The 20,967-nt window shown below is 42.6% G+C and overlaps 1 protein-coding gene and 1 long non-coding RNA gene across 2 annotated transcripts in view; one reads left to right on the forward strand and one right to left on the reverse strand.

Moving 5' to 3' along the window:
* Positions 1 to 19,434, forward strand: part of LOC131884026 (potassium voltage-gated channel protein eag-like) — a 41,032-nt gene extending 21,598 nt beyond the window's left edge. The window contains exons 7-14 of the mRNA XM_059231660.1: positions 4,437 to 4,832; positions 5,429 to 5,464; positions 7,056 to 7,213; positions 7,310 to 7,593; positions 7,673 to 7,872; positions 9,436 to 9,688; positions 9,829 to 10,025; positions 16,862 to 19,434. Of these exons, the coding sequence (XP_059087643.1) occupies positions 4,437 to 4,832; positions 5,429 to 5,464; positions 7,056 to 7,213; positions 7,310 to 7,593; positions 7,673 to 7,872; positions 9,436 to 9,688; positions 9,829 to 10,025; positions 16,862 to 17,860 (2,523 nt within the window). The 3' untranslated portion in view covers positions 17,861 to 19,434. The remainder of the gene's footprint in view (positions 1 to 4,436; positions 4,833 to 5,428; positions 5,465 to 7,055; positions 7,214 to 7,309; positions 7,594 to 7,672; positions 7,873 to 9,435; positions 9,689 to 9,828; positions 10,026 to 16,861) is intronic.
* LOC131884028 (uncharacterized) overlaps positions 6,736 to 20,967 on the reverse strand; it is a 44,839-nt gene continuing 30,607 nt past the window's right edge. Inside the window, exon 3 of the long non-coding RNA XR_009373677.1 lies at positions 6,736 to 7,136. This is a non-coding gene — a long non-coding RNA (uncharacterized LOC131884028). The remainder of the gene's footprint in view (positions 7,137 to 20,967) is intronic.

The raw sequence follows: 20,967 nt of genomic DNA on the forward strand, positions 1-20,967 counted from the left end.
TCTATAGGATGGTAAAGAATGTAAGGTTGTTCATACACTCATTTTCCTTATCCCCGGAAACTACATTCATTCGTTTTCTATCATCTCAACTAAAACATTTAAGATCATGATAGAGTCTTTTCCTGAGCGTGACTCTGGTTTGGTCTGAAGCTTCATCTCTCATTGAGTTTATATGCACTTTGGTTGTTCTGATTTCTCAATGACCCGATGACGTGTACCAATGATGTGTGAAGTGGTTCGACGTCATGTTTCTCATGCTTGAGCAAGGCACAAAAAGAATTAGGAGCCTCTCAACCGGCTAAGCAGCAAGTGTCTCTTACACAGGTATCATTTCTTGAATAGGCACTCAAATGGCTGCAATTGGGCCTTCCCTCACCGACACAACCATGGCAAGAGAGTACAAAATATGAACGGCGAAGCGACGACCACGGCCTTCTTTGGAAGTCCCTTAGACGAGGAGAAATATGAATAACCCAAGGCAGCAATCGAGCAAAAAGCCTGAGCAATACTGTAAGTTGCAGTTCGTTACAAAGGTTTGATCCAAACCGGATGAATCACACACTATGGTTAGTCGGTCAGTAGGGAAGCGGATCTCGAAAATGTGTTGTGCCACCCGCGCACCACAATAAATAGAGTTCTTCTCAGGTAGAAGTGGGAGATTATAGAGTGATTGATTTGGCTTTAAACTTCTCGGATAGGGAAGGAAAAGAAAGCTTGTCCTACAGTTCTCATCAAACTATCTACAACATACTAAATGGAGATTGAAGACTCTCACGACTCATTATCTTTCATGTCATTATATACATTTTTTTTAACAATAGGAACGAAAGTGAGCTTAGTTTGTCACTGTATTAATATAATGTAATGTCGTTATTCTGAGATTAGTTATAGCGGAATTGTTTTCATTTAATGTTTGAGCACAAACTCGAGTACGTACAGCAGAAGAATATGGAAGAAAGCTTGATATCTTACCCGACTTATATAACTATGATCTTGTCTTCTTTAGTCAGATTGATTTCAGCACCTGCAGTGTTCTCAATGAAATCAAATCCGTAGATTTTTAGGAACTTGCCATGTCTTTGGGTTTCTCTTAGAAACTGGTTAAGCCATTTAACCACCGTGTCCAGATATTGTTGACAAGTTTAATTCTTCCGCAATGGATTCCTACTTCGAGATATTTCTTTCTATATCTTCATTATATAAAAAATATATTATGACTCTTATTCATATCATGGAGTTACAATTGATAAAGTAGGTATATCATCAAATACAATGTGATTGAATATGTAAAAAAGGAAAGCATCAAAAATGGTCGTGATAAAGAGAATAGGAGAATACAATTTGAACATCACAGTTAGTTTCCACTAGATATTGGCCAATTACACACACAAAAAAAGAAGGGAGAATAAGAGACATGCAGAACCAAAGAGTAGCGATTATTGCCAATTAAGAAAAGGGTGGTTTAGATTGAGCAAGTCTTTTTGTCACAGTAAATATATTTTATATTTTTTAAATATTTTTAGTTCATCCGAAATCCAAATGACCAAGTGCTCTCTCTACTCTTTTGCTCAAGAAGAAGTTCATTTCAATCGGAGAACGTAGATAGTATGGTACTGAACAATACCCTAGGTGCCAGTAAGATAAGATTCTTTTTGATTATAGTAGGCACAGACAACATTGCCTAACTCTCTTCAGTAATTGGCTTCTTTCGTGTAGAAAAGGACTTGGAAGTATTTTAAAGCTATGGGATAAAGACTAAGATGAATTAGATACGCATCATCAGAGTGTGTGAGTACTGTGTGCTGGTTCTCAACCATTTGGGATCCCTAAAATATTATTACTGCAGACGCACACTCGCCGCCTCCTCGCTTTCAGACCAGTCCCGCTAGTTCGTTGTGTCCATTGCAGATTGCTTGTCCAAGCTCATCAAGTCAAAGGGAATCGCCCAAAGAGTAAAAATACTCCCAACTTGGACCCATTAGCATATCACTTAAGTTTTTCCAACGTACATTTAAAGACTGGCAAGCTAAAGCCTCCCCCCGAATATGGCTCTGCGTCAAGGGTCGATAGAATGCTACACTGATTCTGATGGCTCAGAACGTATTGGTGTTGATGTCATCACGAGCGATGTTAGACTCTGTGGTTGTGCTCATATTGCAACCTAGACTGTATACCTATCTGATTTTCCCTGTCACAACTCCGACTCCTGCACATCATCTAAACGACCTTCTGCGTAGTTGATGTCAGGAAGGCGGTAGCTTTCACCGTTTCCTCATTTTCTTGGGTTCATTATTCGTTGACGCCTCATTTTTTTCCTTCGACCGATCGTCGATCCCCTCTGATCACGTGATTATTGGCGGCAGTGGCACCCACCCACAGCCTTGCCAGAATTGGAGCAGATCACATTTAGCCAAGCCATACCTGTTTACACATTACATTCGCCTCTGTTCACCAGATAACCAAACCTCCCGGTTTCTTGATTCTCGACCAGGCGTTGATTCAAAATGACCGGTTGTTCTTCGATTGGATCCTGGCTTATACGTATACTTATCGCAAACGAGCAGGGTCCGGAGCAAGTACTGTACATGTGTTTAATGACTGGGAGTACTTGTAGCCTAACCATTTCAAGTGATCCAGATTCAGGCTCCTCTAATGCTTGATTGTAGCTAACTTTATTCAACCCAGCGAGGGAGTATTTAGCCTAACCAAGGTTTCAAGTAGTACCCTACATAATACCAGTCGCACAAGTGGGCTCCACCGTGATGGTCTATGCATGGGTCCACTCTACCTTTTACCTTCTTTCGGTATTTGGAGCATAAGGGATTTTCAGCAGCTGCTGTGTTGCTATATTCCCTCAGCGACAACATCGACATGTTGCTTGTGCGAGTAGCTGGCAAAAGAAAGACGGAAGAAGAGATGGATGGATGGAATGGATGGATGGTTGATGGTTGGGTGGGTAGGTGGATGCTTTGTTGTTTTGCTTTTTGCAAGGACGCCCTGTTCCATTTTGTTGAGACCGAATACAGGAGCTTGGATTCAGATTCACCTTCAGCTTGCTCGGATTTCTTGAAGGTGAGGTTGGGTTTGAGGCTGAGGCCACGAGCGAAAAGGGGAGGGAGGATAAGGAGCAGAAGGGAGACGAAGAAGAACAAGGACAAGAGGCAGACTGAGAAAGATGTTGGCAAAGGGAAAGAAAACAAGCAACCAGCTGAGGGAGGGAAGGAAGGCTCCATGCGCGGTAATAGAGAGCATGCCTCACTTCACTGGAGATTCAAGAGGTTAGGTCTAACCAAGATCTGGGTAGGAGGAGTAGGTCCTACAAGAGGGAGAAAGGTGCACCATCCTCAACAAGATTTCCTACTGAGATGGAGGGCCCAAGATACTCAACTAACAATAACACATGATGCCTTCCCCCCCCCCCCCCACTTCATCTCAAACCCCAAATAACCCAAAGGGTCCCTTTTGTCGCGTCATTTTGTCACGAGGTGGCTTATTCCCTCGGTTCGGCAACAAACAAGCTAAACGCGGTTTTCTTCGAGTTGCATTTGGTGGCAACCCAACCCACTTCTTTTAGGTCCCTTTAATGATGTCCCCATGTTCTCGTGCGTACTCTAAAGTCGTACAAAGTACATCAGAAAAGATGGGACCTCTCATCAATTGGAAGTTCCAACAAGCCTGGATGAAAGAACCTGAAAGAGTGAAAGGACTTGGTGACAAATTTTACTGCATCATTGCGCGTTCACCTTGAGACGGGAAGGTTGCGAATGGTTTCTCGTCTACTTTAGACAAAATTCCATGACCCTAAAGACTTTTTATGACATTTGAAGTTTCATTTGACACTGCAGAGACAGTTTGGGCCTGGCTCTCCTTGAGTAAGAAGACGACCACGAACATAAACTAGATCGAACCCTTGTGACGTGATGAGCTAGCTATATGTAGCCTGGCGAATTTTCGGCGGAATTTTTCGAGTCCAATCGAGTTGGTAAGATGAGACTCTAAATTCTCTCAATAGTTTTGCAGGCTGCATACATGAGTGCTGGAAGGAGAAAAAAAGACCTCTGAGCTAGGCCGTTGGCTTTAATCCGAGAAGTGCTTAAACCGGAATCCATTCATTCCTAACCTTTTCGATATCTGGGATGATTTACTACCCAACCTATTTCAAGATCCACGTACTTCCTTCGGAGGAAATCGATCTCGCCAGGGTTCTCTTCTCCGCTCACTCGAGCAGTCAGTCTATTTTGATCCATAGCTAAAATGAAAAAGTTCGTCTCCACCTCGATCTGCTCGATCTGAGTCAGTTCGTAGTTGTAGTAGCAGTAGTAGCAATAATAGTGGCTTGTGCCATCAGCTCTTTTATCAATTAGGATGGGCTTCGTTGTGGGAGAACTAACAATTGAATTTGAACCGGGCGCTCTTCTTTTCTCCTTCTCCTCTAGCTGATGAGCCTGGGCGCGGATATCATGCCCCAGTATCGTCAAGAGGCTCCCAAAACGCCGCCACATATCTTACTTCATTACTGTGCCTTCAAGGCCATTTGGGATTGGATTATCCTCTCGTTGACCTTTTACACCGCCATTATGGTACCTTACAACGTGGCGTTGAAGAACAAGACCTCGGAGGACGTATTTCTGCTCGTGGTTGATTCCATAGTCGATGTGATATTCTTTATTGACATTGTACTAAACTTTCACACCACTTACGTGGGGCCTGGAGGTGAAGTCGTGTCAGATCCCAAAGTGATACGTCTCAACTATCTCAAATCATGGTTCGTGATAGATCTACTCTCGTGTCTGCCTTATGATGTCTTCAATGCTTTTGACCACAACGACGATGTAAGTACCTGATAGAACTAAGATGAAAGCCTGGGTTCATCTCCCCTTGGGTCTGACCCTCAGTCAGTTCCCGTTGTACAGTATTCCCTACATCACCCTTCTATCTACGTATTCGCCCAACCCTCACTTGGTGACCCCCTTCCTTCATTCTTTCCATCTATTTTTTCTTCCCTCGTCTTCAAGTCCGTCAGTTTTACCATTCTTTGCATACCCAATTCAAGAGACTCAGTTCATCAAAACAGTAGGATTTTGGCCATAAATCATTTCTCTTATATCCTATTGGACTGACCCTAGATGGTTTTTGGGAACCAAACTCGTTATTTTCATGAGTTATGTTCTTGGCGGGGATTAAAGATTTGATTACTTTCTTCTTGGCTTTTCTATTGCTTACCTATGTGATTTGTCCCACCTTCTTTCACCTTTGAACACGTTCACATAAATAAATTATTTGTGAGTTTTGACTAAAGTTGCTGCCCTTAAAAACGCTTTAGAATGAACCGGCATGCCTGTATCTAATGATGAGGCTTTGAACGTGCTCTTAAACGTGTTACAAGCATGACAGCTGTATAATATTTCGCACTCTTTGCTTATTTTAGTTATATTCTTGCCAGACAGACAGTGAGTATGGAACGGTAAGGCCTTCTTCACTGATTGAATTTTGCCTCTTTGGATTCACTGCCTGGCAAAAAGGACCACTTTCTTAATTCCTCCGTGTTCCTGAAGATGATTTCTTTGCTGTGGGATGCTTTTTCTTCCAAACGGTTTTGAGGTATTTGCATTCGCGTTCTAGCTTGAAAGCAGAGAAGTGAGCCTTAATCGTCCCATACTTCTTTCGGCCGTAAACAAGTGTGAAAAATTGAAGTGCCTGTTACGGACTTTGATCATTCAAGATTTCCTTTGACGGGTGCAATCGTGCATGGAAATGCAAAGCAACTGTGGTACGAGTTTTGTTGACGAGGCCCATTTTGGTAGGGTTTGACTGGATCACCGTTTGACGGTCAGAACCTTGGGTTAGATAAAGGACGTATTTGAAATTGCGGCCAATGTTAGCCCAAATTCAACCCAACGAAATACGTTTGCCTTGACTAACCAAGCCAGGTTCTCAGAGGATCTACCTATCCTTAGGCTTCTCTGAAGGGAAAGAAATTTTCGCCTTGAGCTAAAATTCAAACATGTTATTAAAGGAAAAAGATCAGAGATCCTTTTTTTTCATCCTTGGCGTGCAATCGATATTGGATCGAATTCCATATTGGAATTTGAAAAAATATATCACTGAAGACGACGTCATATGATTGGGTGGAACACCTCTGATAAATAGCTACATACGAGTACCTAGGATATATCAGTTTGAGCATTGCACGAACCAACCATCACCAGCGTGAAAATCATCTCTGTGATGGTGCTTATATGTATAGAATGTGCCTGCCAAGGCTCATCATCTGTGGCCACAAAGTCTTGCGAGAGGGTTCCAAGTTATTGCTCCCATTGCGCAACGAGCTCGACGTTTTATCTCCTCTGGGTTCTTGGCACCACTAGTGGTTCTTCTCATGGCTGGCTATGTGTTGATTGTGGGTCTGGTGAATTGTTATTATTTGCCATTACGCGGTCTTTGACAACGATAAGCACGCTATCAAGACCTGAGTGAGTCCAGCGGATAAGACACTAGCAGCCTGGCTGAGCCCTTCTTCATCCGTCCCTGAGCCAACAAAACAACATTCCACTCAACGTAATCTCGAGAACGTTGCAAGGGGCTCCAAGGTTCTAAGACTCACCACCGATGCCTCGGTTTCCTTGGCCCGTCGCCTTTAAAATCCTCAGATGGGCGTCATGCAAAAGTACCGGGGAGGAGACCTCGAGGACATGTTCACAAAGAGAGCAGCAACAACAGCATCAACCACAACCACAATAACAGCAACAATAATAGTAGGAGGAGCAGCAGCAACCATAGAGCTCCTACTTGGACACCATTCTTCTACCTGATTCCACAAAGGCCCATGAAGAATGGGACCAAGGGCAGAAAAACGAACACAATGGGATGGTTCATCAAGAACGACAGCTGGGCTGAATTTTGAACTGTGTGCTGTAGATTTCTTGGCTTTCTGTTTCCTTTCTTCCTTACCAATTTCTCAACGGAGAAACTACAAATGAATGGCAATCATGGTTGTGTGACTTCGAGTGTTGGCTCAATATCTAAGGCCCTCTTCTATCTCTTGACATTTTCAGGGTATTGGAAGTCTCTTCAGCGCGCTCAAGGTAGTTCGTTTGCTTCGTTTGGGTCGTGTGGTTCGTAAACTGGATCGATACCTGGAATACGGAGCAGCCATGCTCATTCTTCTCTTGTGCTTCTATATGCTGGTGGCCCATTGGCTAGCTTGTATTTGGTGAGCCATTGACTCATGCAGTACTTATCCTAAAATCAAACTCAAGACAGCCATTAATTATTGAAGCTTACAAGCACATTTCTTACCCGCCTATAGGTACTCAATAGGCAATTCGGATCTCATGAATGGCATCACTTATGGATGGCTTTACTCGTTAGCCAATATGAGCCGTCAGCCGTACACGCAATACGTCGAATATGACCAAAATGATAACAACACAATCGTCCATTTTGAGCTTCAAGGCGGCCCAAGTCGGAAGACCATGTATGTAACAGCATTGTACTACACTATGACTTGCATGACCAGCGTTGGATTTGGAAACGTGGCCGCAGAAACCGACAACGAAAAGATTTTTTCAATTTGTATGATGATCGTTGCGGGTGAGTACCATTTGCCGAATTCCCGTGATTAGTATTAGGGTCTGGAATGGTGATGCATCCTCTATCCTCCTTGATTTAGCCCTGCTATATGCTACCATTTTCGGTCACGTGACTACAATTATCCAACAAATGACCTCGGCTACTGCCCGATATCACGACATCCTCAATTCGGTTCGAGAGTTCATGAAGTTACACGAGGTCCCAAAAGCACTTTCGGAGCGTGTTATGGACTACGTCGTTTCAACATGGGCCATGACCAAAGGGATTGACCAAGAAAAGGTAAGAACGTTCATACATCAAGTGATGAGGACCAAGTGAAGAAGTGCCAGGTCCATCTTTGACCAAAGTAGCCATGTTCCGGCTGAGCCGAAATGTCAAGGTGTCAGGTATGACAGGCTCTGGGTCCAATTTCGGAAGAACTCTGCCCTCACTGTATCCTCCTCATTGTAAGGGGTGAATAAGAAAACCACCAGACCTCACCAAGTGCCATGGCACACTCATCTTCAGGGACTCTGGCCTTGGCACTTCACTAGTTTGGAGGAAAGGTACTCCACGAGTTTTGTTCCTTGCTGACTCAAATGAAGGGTGGAAATGAGTCTGACGGTTCCAAGAACTACACATGGAAATGCGGTCTAAACCAGATGTACAATTAAATGACCAGAAAAAAGTCACGCAGAGAAAGCTGCCCTTTGAGGAGAGGAAGCACTTTAGCATATTAGAGGTCTCGATTTCAGTCAATGAGGTTAAGCACCAAATGTTAATAAGATCTCGTTTGAAGATTATAGTTTTAACGCGACAATTCACAATCACAAACACGCTGAAATTCATGTAGGGCAACTTGCTATTTCTTCATTCGTTGGAATAATGGTGGTCAATACGGAACAGAGACAACTAACTACTAGATTACCAACATTGTAAAGGATGATTATGGAAAATGATTGACCCCACACCAAGAAACAAGAGTTGCCCAGACATTAAGAATATAGCCCTGTCCCAATAAAAAAAATCAGCCTCGACATACGGCCAAGGTCAGAAACGTTCGAAAAATCTCTTTAAAATGCGCCGTGCTTCTTAGGTCTAATGTATACGAAGAGCAGTCCTCAGCTCCTATTTGAGGGATTACTTTGGAACATGGCATTGGCAGGGAAATTCATACGGTGAGCCACAAGCCCTTTGGGACCTGGCAAGAATGTGTCTCTTCTTTTTTTGCGTCGTGTTTTTCGTTCCGATCGTCCTCTTTCTCGCTCTCTTGTTCTCTCACTTGAGATTCTTTGAGAATGCAAAGGACACAAAAAGTCCAATACATTTCTTTCGTCCTTTATGGTCATCTAGCACTCGGCAGTTCTGTAGTGCGTATATACAGTATGTGAGGTCGCACGATTTCCGTTTAGAGCTAGCTGAGGCCAACACCCTCAGCATACCTTACCTAGGGTACAATAACGAGAACTTCCTGCAGTCGACACTTATTCCACTCGATCACGTCACGTAAAACCTAAAGCAGGATTCATTCTCATGTTAACTAATGGACCTGATCTCAATTTGGGTTGTGTCCCCTGGGTTCATAAATTTGCGTTTAATGAACCTACTAGCACTATCTATTTCCCCACCACATTGGGTGCGACTAAAAGAGTTGGGTAAAGAGCGAACTTTTCACCACGGCATATTCTGTTCGTACAGCCATATGCTTGCTCGACATTCGACTCCTCACACACACACACACACACACACACACGCACTATTATTATCTGTTCCATCCAGGAAGTGGTACAGCTACTTCCAGCAGTGCGGTGGCGGTGGTGGTTGTGTGCCAAAGAAAGTTTTCGAATTTCCATTTATTTCCAGGTTCTGAATTTTGCACCCAAAGACATGAAGGCCGACATCTGTGTTCACTTGAACCGGAAAGTTTTCAACGAGCATCCAGCTTTTCGCCTAGCCAGTGATGGTTGTCTCCGAGCTTTGGCCATGCATTTCACAATGACCCATTCGGCCCCTGGGGACCTGCTCTACCACACGGGAGAAAGCATAGACAACCTCTGCTTCATTGTGTCCGGATCCCTTGAGGTTATACAAGATGATGAAGTGGTTGCCATTTTAGGTGTGTATCTCGGGAGAAGGTCCTCGGCCTTCACACACTTGACGTTCTGGGTTTTTGCGTCTAAAAGGGACCTACTATTGTGGCAGTATTCGGCTAACCTGATTTGGTTATCGAATCAATTATGTACCGTATCATTTCAGGGAAGGGTGATGTTTTCGGCGACAGCTTCTGGAAAGATCAAGATGTGGGGCAAGCAGTGGCCAATGTGAGAGCGCTTACCTATTGTGATCTTCACCTGGTTAATCGTGAAAAGCTCCTGGAAGTCCTAGATTTTTACAAAGCATTTGCTCAGTCGTTCTCAAGGAACTTGGTGCTAACATATAATCTCAGAAATCGGGTGAGTACACAATGCATACCTAAATTACTACAATACCTTCTGCATGGGGAAAGCTTTTTTGACCATTGTAATTAATCTAAGACGAAAATGCATTCAACTCAAGCAAGACAACAGGGCATTCGGAGTAGCGGGTGGATAACTGCACCAGCCTTTTTAGACCTTTCCTCCTTTTCTAGCTCCTAATCTAGCCTTCCCGGTCTGCTAACCCTGCCTTGTTCTCTTCTGCGTTAGTAGTCCCTACGATTAAAACTGAACTGACGATAAGTCAAGCAAAGACGTGTGTAAACATTCTTGTCCAATGACCAATTCACAAAGTGAGCCTGAAATAGCACCTTAACATGAAAGCATTGGACATTTTGCAAAAACGAAGAACGAAGGAAAAAAGAAGATGGGACGAAGCTCATGAACAATAAAAGGACAACAAACCTGGTCACCAATTGTGACATACTCCTTCAAAGTGTCAATTACAAAGCTAGTTGGTCTCTAAGCCGGTAATCATTTCATAGATCTAAGCTTCAGCTGAATGCATTTTTGTGCCTTTAGTCGCTTCTCATAAACGTCGTCCGTGCGAGGGGTTCTTTGGTCCGTTGCGCCATTCCCTGTTAATGTTAAGGATTGGCCCAAGGGCTAAGGAATCATGTCCAAACGAGCGGCGCATTTGGAACAAAAAGGAGTCACTTCCAAAGGGGACTAGAAATCGTTGCTTTGTTTTCCTTGACAGAAACGACGATTCGTCTCCCTTTCGCTTTGACTTGGATTGACCCGATACGTGTGTTTCTTCATTCAGGTCCTGACAGTTCAAATCCAGGTAAAAAGCTTTCGGGAGAGAGGCTTTCGTATCTTCTGCTCCTAATTCAAACAGACCTCTTCCTAGAAAAGTGGGTTTCTGGCGTTGGCAGGAGCAATTTATCAAGTTATTCTTGAGCGTCAAGGTCAAAAGCGACAGATAACCAATTATAATCCCCAAGAGCAGATGAAGGAGGAACACCCTGGTAGAGGCTTGTCAACCAACCCTCCTAGCATACAAAGACAGGGTAACATTGTGGAACAGCCTTTGGGAGTTGGGAAAATGGCGTTTTGAGACTTATGCCTACCTCTAAAATTATGGTGATGTAAGAAACCGCCTGTCCACAAGTTTATGGCATCTTTTAAATTGTCATCATGTACCAACAGACATGGTAGGAAGGAATTGCTCTTTGCACTCCAAAGCCTGAGGTGCAATCTTCGTTTGTTAGTCAAAGTTAATGTAACTTGGCAACGTTTTCACGAAGTTGAAAAATATTTTAAGTATGAAAGATAGTAGTAGCCATGCAAAAAAATAGTTCTGGAAAATGGAAATATAGTTTTCATGTCAGGTCCCAAAGCTAAAGTGAAGTTTTTATGCCATGAAATAGCAAATCAAGAGGAGAGGACGTTTTAGAGTTTTTATTGAATCATCACTCCATTGGACCAACGGCATTTCAGTGTTACAATGTGAGCGAATGATAATGCTTCTCTAATAGTATGTTTGCTTTCTGTTATGATTCAATGCCATAATATCTGATTGGAATCAATTCCCAGCGTAGTGCTGCCTTCAGTTTCGATGCATTTTTAGCTCCATTGAAACCACAGGATGTATTACCGTACGTTCATGACTCATGCGAGTGATTCCATCAGCTATTGTGTTATTGAATTATAACAGAATAAATGACTAAATGCACTCTGAGAGAAAGACTGTGCTTTTGCAATGTAACAATGATATTGGATTGGTTAGATCGTCCGATGGAGTAATATTACAATGAATAAGGCTCATAGTCGTCCAATATCCAACTTTTTATACCCTTTTCACTATATTTGTGTGCATTTAGTCATTGGTTTTGCACAAGCGTTACAGTGCCAACGGGAACTCAAGATGCTGCCACTACAACGTACATCTATTCTTTTGCAAAACCAACTAGTATATTTTCACATGTACAGCATACTGGGAAAAGCTTTTGTTCCATTGATCAAATTAGCCATACTAAACCACGGGAGTTTGCCATTGCCAAGCAAGTTCTGCATCTGCAGATCCCAAAGGGCCACCGTCGTAATGTTTACCGGTTGCTACTAAATTGAGATTTTGCAGGCGTCTCTGGATGAGCGTTCGTTTAGGACAATGCATTTTGTTCCACATAACCCGTTTTATGCTAAGTGCCACGTTTATAACCGTGAATCGTAATAAACAATACACAATGGACGTGCTATGCTAGTCACTGCCTTCATTTTCAAATGGCCAGAAACGGGCAACTTAGAGACTGGGTAAATGCTTAGATATGTATTTCTCGAAAATATAAAACTATTTGCAAGTCTTGAGTATAAGCACTAAAAGGATTTCCCACGACACGTACGTTGGTTTGATCTCCAGTGTCCTGATACTGGAGTAAGTCTCATGGTCTTTGGTTTCGAGCACTCAGTTGGGCAACTCATGGTGCCTCCTGTTTTCTTTTCTTGCCACAACAAGGTCTTGTGATTCCCTGTACTGACTTGGTTGAAGTCCACGTACCCTGAGGGAAATTAGGTCTAGATCCAAGATGGGACGTCGAGGAGGGCCTTGATGTTTGGCCAAAACAGTTAGAGGGATTCCTGGTCAAAGACAATGTGACCCTCTTGTGAGCAAAATTGCCAGAAATTAAGTTCCGTCATAATTATCCAAAAAAATATTTTCTGAAATAATATGAGCAGGAATTTGTTCGTTAAGTAAAGTTTGCCAACGAGATAGCTAATAAATGCTCTATATTAAGAACAATTATGCGCAGGCTTAGTTTTTCTAACTTATTTTGCTAGCGAGAAGCGAGACGAGTTTCTTGTAAATGCATTTCTCGGGAAAAGGATAAACAAGTTGGAATTGTTGGCGTTTGGCGTCCTTAAATCTTTGGGCTCTGTCCAAGAATTTACGATTGACCTTGCACATGCCGAGGATTTAGGATCGAAAGAAGGAGAGTGTTAATCAGTGTGCCGACGCATCTATCTGAAATATGTTTGTCGTTTGTTGATTTTTTTGTCGCGCTTCTCATTCCTTAGATGTTGACCTGATTTTTAAAACGCTACACTAATCTTTCGTAATCCAGCGGATTTTGAATTCGTCGATTTTGGAACAAAAGATACATCGTTCCCTTTCATTTTCCTCTGCGCAATCCATTCATTTAGTAGATGCTTGAGAAATAGTGAGTTTTATATTGCATCGGCTTGATCGTTGTGTACTTTCAAGCTTCAAACCAATTTTTAGAGCTGATTGTGAGAGTGTCAGCTGAAAATTCTTGTCTGCGTCATCATCTTTCTAACGGATTTCCCAGGTTTTCAATTGGCTAATCCCTGACTTGGAAAATGTTGCGACTAACGGTTTCATCTCGTGTGGACATTTTAAAAAGAGAAATAGATCAGGCTTTTTTTTACAAAATCTGCTAACCCAAGGGATATCTCTGCAATCCCTTTTTTTCGTGGTCTCATTTCCTGTTTCAAAGTAAGATGACAACTTTCTCTCTCACGCTCCTTTATCTTTATTTGCCAAGAGTATGCGAAAATTGTACGTGTCACCGAGCGAGATGACGGCCTTAATGACATCAAAATGAGCCATTTCTCGACTTACATTACCAGACCCTCCAGATGAGAAGTCCCCTAGCGTAGGAACTCGATGATGTACTGGGAATAAGTTCCGTGGGTGGTGACGAAGGATTGCTGGTCGCCTAACCTTGGCTTGGGGGGGTTATCATGTTGTTTTGGCCTTCACCAACCAGCTTCGTGATCATAAATCTCAACCAAGCGAGCACTCACCTGGACACACAAATGGAAGTTCATCGTTCCACCTGTTGCCACAGTAGCAGGAGTGCCGAGTCCACTCCATGAAAAGCGAGAGAGAATGGATGGGCAGGAAGGAGGCAGCAACCCAAATGGAACAAAGGTTCCAAAAAAGAGCAAGGCACCGAGAGAACGAAAGAAAAAGGCCTCCAAGTCTCACCCGGTGCAGCGATATGGCCTAAGGCTTGCCGCCTCTGCCTCTCGGCCGACTAGGGGCGAACCAACACTAAGGCCAGGTAGAATAAGTGACTCGAGAGATCAGGAGACCGAGAGACCGAGATGGGCAAGCACGAGAGCGAGAGAGAATTTGGACCAGTCTTGTGCAGACGATTGTATTCTTCTCTTAACGCTTATGCTTGAAGAATCAAGTTCAATGGCGGATAGGAGGGTGTCTTAAGGATATTGTATTGTTCAAAAATGGTCCCCACACACGGGCCTGTACGTAGAGGGAGATTTTAGTTCATTTTGCGAGTGTTCAAGGTTCGCTGAAAAACTAGAAATTCAATTTTGGTGCATTTCTCTCAGCTTTTGGTAAAGTTCAAGAGATGATCTTTGCACACTTTGTGTTTGAAAGTGCACACTTCACACACGCACATTGGACACACGCGCGTTGGCACCCAAAGCCAGTTCACATTTGAAAGAGCATCATCAACATTGGCGCTTTGAACATTCCCTTGCAATTATGGGTACATAGATTCGCATTAAACGACCGCTGCTCAAAACGCATGTGCACTACCAATTTGGCTCCACTTGCATTCGAAAGATGCTCAAAAGACATTAGGGCAGAACTAATTTGGAAAGTCAGGCTCCACTCTTGTTGTTATTACAAGGGTACATTTTACTACAAGAGCGGTTTTTTGATAAACGTGAAACTTAAAGATTACCCGCTTAGTGTCTGGAAATTTAGAACGCACCGATTATACGCTTTCGAAAGCAAAAGTTGTATATGGTTTCCCATTTATTGTAGTGCTTCTTCGGAGGTTGATGTTCTTGCACAACATCCTCCAATTGTTGAAATAGTGTTCTTTGTGTGCTTCTTCGTCTTCATTCAAGCACTCAGTGAATGATAGTAGCTCTCTGGTTTCGAGGTAGACAGTTGCCAACACCTTCTGGTCAGAAGTGATTTGAAAGTGGTAAAACAATGAGAATATTTTTAGAAAATAAATACCAACATGCAGCCCACGGTATTTTCAATCTTTAATCAGAAGTATTGTTCTAACCGTTGAGAAGGGCTTGAAGGTACAAGTATGAATATACCTTACAATTTGCTCGAATGATCTCTCAAGCTTTCGAGAATATCTTATTAGAGTAGACCTCTAGTCCTCTCCAAGAGCTATAGTGCCACTTCGTTAATGCACCTGGCAATACTTGGATATGTTTGCCAGTAAGACAAGCTTCATAATTCATTAACTTAGCAACAAATGTAGGCAAATGTAGAGTCCTATTCTCTGCGAACCTTTTTTGGTTTGACAAATGCCAAAAGCAACCTCACGACCTAGTGTGAGATTGACCTTGCTTGCACTTTTTTCCTGTTTGGTCCACATCGAGTGTTGGGGAAAATGTTCTGGAAGGAAAAAAAAAAGTTTTGCTCGCCAGTGAATTCCCTGAAGAGCCACAAGGCAAGCACGATCCACGCCAGTCAACAAGAAAGTAGACAGGCAAGTCAGCCTCAGACCCTCCAACCAAGGAAGTAATGAGGAGACAGTGGCGTGTGTTGGTCGGCTGTGCCACGTACTTCCGAGGCCTTCCGTGGTCCAGAATGGCAAAAAGGCCATCAATCTGAAAAATCTGCCGCGATTGTGGCTTCCTTTACTGAACTCGAGGAGCGACAAATCATTCTCGAGCCATAGATGTTCGGGTGCATCATCAGATTTTGGTACAGAACAATATGGCGATGGTGTGGGGATCAAAGACCCTTTAATGACGCTCGTGGTACTCTTCGTCTGAGTACGTACATCCACCAGATTGAGATAGGATAAACGTTGCTGAGCACTAAAGAAACATTGGAACACTGAGCTCTTTTTGCAAAAACAAGTTTCACCATTAGACCGAACATTAAACCACCTAAGGGTGAAACTACATCGACAACAATAACGATAACAACAACAACTGCTGCTACTACTTGTTTCCTACTAATATATTGTACTGCTACCAAGATGGTTGTGGCAACATCTTGATGAATAATAAATGAAGGTGGTTGCTCTTGACTCCATAGCTTTTCATGTTGACCCCTGAAGTCTCCAACTTTTTCGGGGGTTGGCTTTTCATAAGACACAACGTTTTTGACTTAACAAAACTTATAAAAGGAATTTAGAAAGTGAACTGGAAAGATAGCTAGAAGTATTATAACACTAAACTAGAGAAAGACCTTGTCTGGCAAAGTTTTCTGCTGAAGTGCAGCACCATCAAGTTTCTTTAGAACAACAAGTTGTTCCAAGAGGTGAAGGTGAAAAAGACGCACATCACTTATCTTCCTTGAGGCGAAGAAATGAGTATTACGAGACTAAATAGCAGAAAGGCCGTTGGCTAAATGGGCTAGTTTCTTGCAATGAAAACTTTCGTAGGATGCTTTTTGCACGTTTCATGGAGAGCAATTCCCAAACCAGTCCTCATTGTGTGGAATAACATTTTCTCCAAGTTGATCAGTGGTGAAGTCCTACAAAAAGAGGATAAGAAAGAGTGAGGGCGAGGCTTGCACGTGAACGATCTTTTTAGAATTAAAAAAAAAAAACTGATGTTATGGTGCTAGAAAGTGCACCCAAAGGTCTGAAAGTGGGAAAGTGGGAAATGTCTCAAACGGCAAAAACTGAATTTCAACTGTAAAGTTGGTATGGTAAATTTCAAGGCACGGCACAAATTCTCATAGAGTAGCAGATCTCGTAAAATTTACAACTTGTTTAGACATCTGCGTAATGTGATTACATTAAGAGATGCACCTGAAGAGATGACTACAGTAATTCAAAAGTTTTCTGATTTGAAATATTGGTTGACATGATTTAATATACGTTTCTCAATTTTTTCAGTTGATATTCCGAAAAGTGTCAGATGTCAAAAGGGAAAAGGAATTGGCAGAGAGGAGGAAAAATGATCCAGCACTCAATCAAACCCAGGATCACCTTGTTAGGAAACTGTTCTCCAAGTTCAAGAAAGGTCCCATGGGAAACTCAACGGATCTGAGCCATCCTCGAGATCTCGAGCGGGGTGACAGTTTTGCTCTCACAGATAACGGAATGCCACCGGGTGTGGGTGGATTGTCCAACCCAAACCATCACAATAATCACCACCAGCAACAGCCATCCAATGGCGGTGGAAATCTTTTGGCCAATGCCAAGCATCACCTCGCCAACAACAAGGTGGGCGCGAGTGACAATTTAAATGGTAGTAATAGTACAGCCACCACCACCACCACCACCACCACCACCTTATCAGTGGATGCGTGTGATGTGCCCGTAGTGGTGACGAAACCTTCGCCAAGAAAGGGTGGAGGCGGTTGGGCCAGACTTAAAGGCGGTGGAGGTGGAGGGAGCGGAGGAGCCGGGGGCAAACTTAAAGAGCCAGAAAAAAAGACCCCACCCATCGAGGTCGAACCCAAGCCAAAGACCAGTGATAGTAGAGCCAATAGTGAGGACGAAAGTAAGAGCAACTCAGCCATATCCCAACACGAGTACCATCAAATCATGAAGAACATGGCCGAGTTCAAGGTGGACATGAAACAAGAGATTGTGTCCATGAACAAAAAGATCTCGAAAATGGAAGTGCTCATGACTGATTTCATTGGCAAGTTGAATTCTGCCCTTCCAGCCGCGGCGGCCGCGGCGGCAGCCTCTGAAGAAGAACGTCAACATCGGAGGTCTCATGGAAAAACAAAGAACCGGGAACGCTCACGTTCCAAACACCACTCCAATTCCAACTCGAACATCAAACAAATGCTTGAAGATGAAATCAACAGCCAGTCCCCCAAACGAGAGCATTTTGGGGGCGGGATCACTTATGTTCCGGGTCAAAAGGAGGAATTCCTCTAGTAGCTCCTTCGGGGCAGAATCTCAGTTCTTTGATCTTGGATAAACCAGCCAAATCTGTGCCTTTGGAAATTGTACGATCTTGACTCAGGGCCAGAATACCCCATCCCCATGGCTCAGTGCATGCATGGATTCTACTCTGCAAAGAAGAAGGCCGGAGAAGGAGGAAATGCCTCATTTGTTGACAATGCTGATGTGCCTTTTGTCCTTTGTGCTCGACAGAGCGTTCATCTGACTATCAGGGAAAAAAGCATCCCTAGAAGAGACATTAAAAAAAGCCCAACACTCGAACGGATCGGTGAGCTGAAGGAAATGCTTAATTGCTCATTTGGAAGAACCAAGGTTTTACTCTCTAGGCATACAGGAGGCCCCCTGGCCGCAGAGCAATTGCCGAGACACTCACTGTCTGGAAAACGTATGGCCTCCCTGGAACAATCGATGCTCAATTGAATGTACAATTATATTATTATTCATCCTTGGGGAAGACCTTAAGTACAACAAGTACAAAAAGACTGCCCAAGAGATCGCCTGTGAACTCAACCAGTTGCCAAGGATAACGCCTTCGTCGTCGAGCAACTTGAAGGTTTACTTTGATGCGATATCAAGAACTCCATATCGTGAAAAACACCATTCCAAAAGCAAACAACGTAATGCATTGATATCGAGAGCTGTGACCAAACTTTGAAGGGAATCGAAGAAACTTAATATCATTCCGTTAAGATGACATTCTATCCAAGCTTCAAAGGGATCCGGTACTTTTACGTACGTACTTGACCCTAATCAAACATTTACTCAAGTAAAAGTTGTAATTCGGATATCAAGTGGAGTTATTAATCACTCTTGATCACTATCCACTGATCAAATGGACCAGAGGCCAACAGAGATTTTTTTATTCACCCCTGTTGAACACGAACGAGCCGATGAATCGGCGTACTTTCATGAAGGGACAATCCTGTTGAAATCCAAGGCCTCGAATACTTGTGCTTGAAGGCTCTTGATTTCAACCACGACTAGCTTCACCGAGACGAGCTCGGTAACTTTAGCCCTTGGTGAAAAAAAAACTCTCCCCTCCCCTATTTTTCCGAAATAATTCATATTCTACCACGCCCCCTTCATCCTTTTCACGCTATTTCTGAATTCAAACTAATTGCAATGGCGTCGGGGAAGATAGCCACAGAGCGATCTCGTTTTCTTAAAAGTTCGTGCTTGTTTGCGATCAATTGTATTTGAAGATTCGACCCTCTGTTTGCATCCAATTGACACGAAACCTTTGTAATGCTTCAAAGTTTTGCTTGTATTCCCCCCATTTGACTCCAACCCCGTGTAACAACTGCAGTTCTTCCTTCTTCCTCTCGCGTTGCCCCATTATTCTCACTTACCTCCCTCCCGTACAAGGAAATGAAACTTGGAAAACTGTACTACGTACAACATAAAACGTTGTACCGAATGCATCGTTCTCGCTTTGTGAACAACATGGTTTGATTTATGTGCAAGTATTGTTGAATATTACCATTGTCAATCATGTTCAGCCAAATTCTATGAAACGAAAATAATAAACATATTTATCTCTTGTGAAATTAATTATCTAGATGAAGTGGAATTCCTATGAGGGAGTGAATACCAAGCAAATTCGACTAGCTGTTATAGAAAGTTGAAATTCTTTAAACAATATTGAGCTCAAATATGCCGATCTTTCACAATTAATTTTCATGTTGAACTAAGGATAGAAAATGAGCTTGTAAATAACTTGGAAAATCGGCCGGAGCTTTTCTAATGAACACGACCAAGAATGGGAGTAGTGCAGTGCAAGGCAGATCAACAATATCAATGCTCATTAGTGTAACCTGTTGGCAGGAAAACTTCAAATTTTAGGACTGTTTGAAACAAAAATATATCCCTTGATTTAATTAACTATGGCTTTTTGAGGCAAGAAACGTGAAATGATGGTCATCTAGATTTTAATAAAAGTAATTGTAACGAGTAATGCCACTGCATTTTTTAGCGATTAACGGTTGGGTAACGAATGATTCTTTTTGTCCAAAGAAATTGTCCCTGTAAATCTGTTCCTTATATTGAGCAACGACTAATACCCTTCATATTTGACATAAAACAAATTTTTCCCAAACCTGCCGTCGATGTGGATGACGATTCAGATACCATTGAGTTGTTTTTGGGTGTGAATTTTAGAGAAACGTAGCTCAAGTCTACAAATCCCGACTTTTTGATTTATAATTAATGCAATTTCAAGCCGGAAAAGCGACAAACAATCAAAAAGATATGTCTGCCAACCCAAATTCGTTGGTAGAACAAATATCATATAAAGATCAACTACTAAAATTAGACTGAATTAAGTGCTTCATTTCAACAATACTGGGGATTACGTTTCCTACAGCAGTTCGAAAAAACCGTAAAATACCAAACCACAATACGTCTCAATTCGAATGTATGCAACAGGCAGATAATAAAAGGTTGGGTGATTTTTTTAGTTTTACCAAGAAGCCTTCTAGATTATGAGACGTCAGTACCTAGAAAACTTCATACTTACTTTAATTTTTATGGAAGACGAAATCGTACATGCTCAATACGAAGTGCAATGTTTTCTTACCCTATCTTTGTGCCTAAATTAACATGATGAAGGTAAGGGCATTCAGCAAGTCTCAGCCATTAAGAATTTAGGTGTAGTCCTCCAAGACAATGGAAAGTTCAATGAGTATGTCCAGTTGAAGGTGGGTAAAGCTTTTCAAATGTGTGGTTGGATATATCGCACCTTTAAGTCTATATATCTACAGATAGTATCACGATGCTAACTCTGAACAAGTCGATTGTCCAGCCGCATCTGGAATATACCTCTCCCATTTGAGCTCCAATTAGTTCAGCAGGTTTGCAAAAGCTCGAGCAGGTCCAAAGATGTTTTACTAGGAACATTACAGGAATGAGAGAGCTCTCGTATTGGGAGAGGTTAGAAAGGTTGTGATTGCACACTATTCAGAGGAGGTACGAAAGGTATTCGATACTGTACGTCTTCAAAAGCATCCATGAGCTTTGTCCCAACCCAGGATTTAGGAGCGGTTTTAATGGCCATAGAGGATTAGCGTGCGTTTTGAGAGCAC

This window comes from Tigriopus californicus, chromosome 7, assembly GCF_007210705.1.
Source record: "Tigriopus californicus strain San Diego chromosome 7, Tcal_SD_v2.1, whole genome shotgun sequence".
Taxonomy (NCBI): Eukaryota; Metazoa; Arthropoda; class Copepoda; order Harpacticoida; family Harpacticidae; genus Tigriopus; species Tigriopus californicus.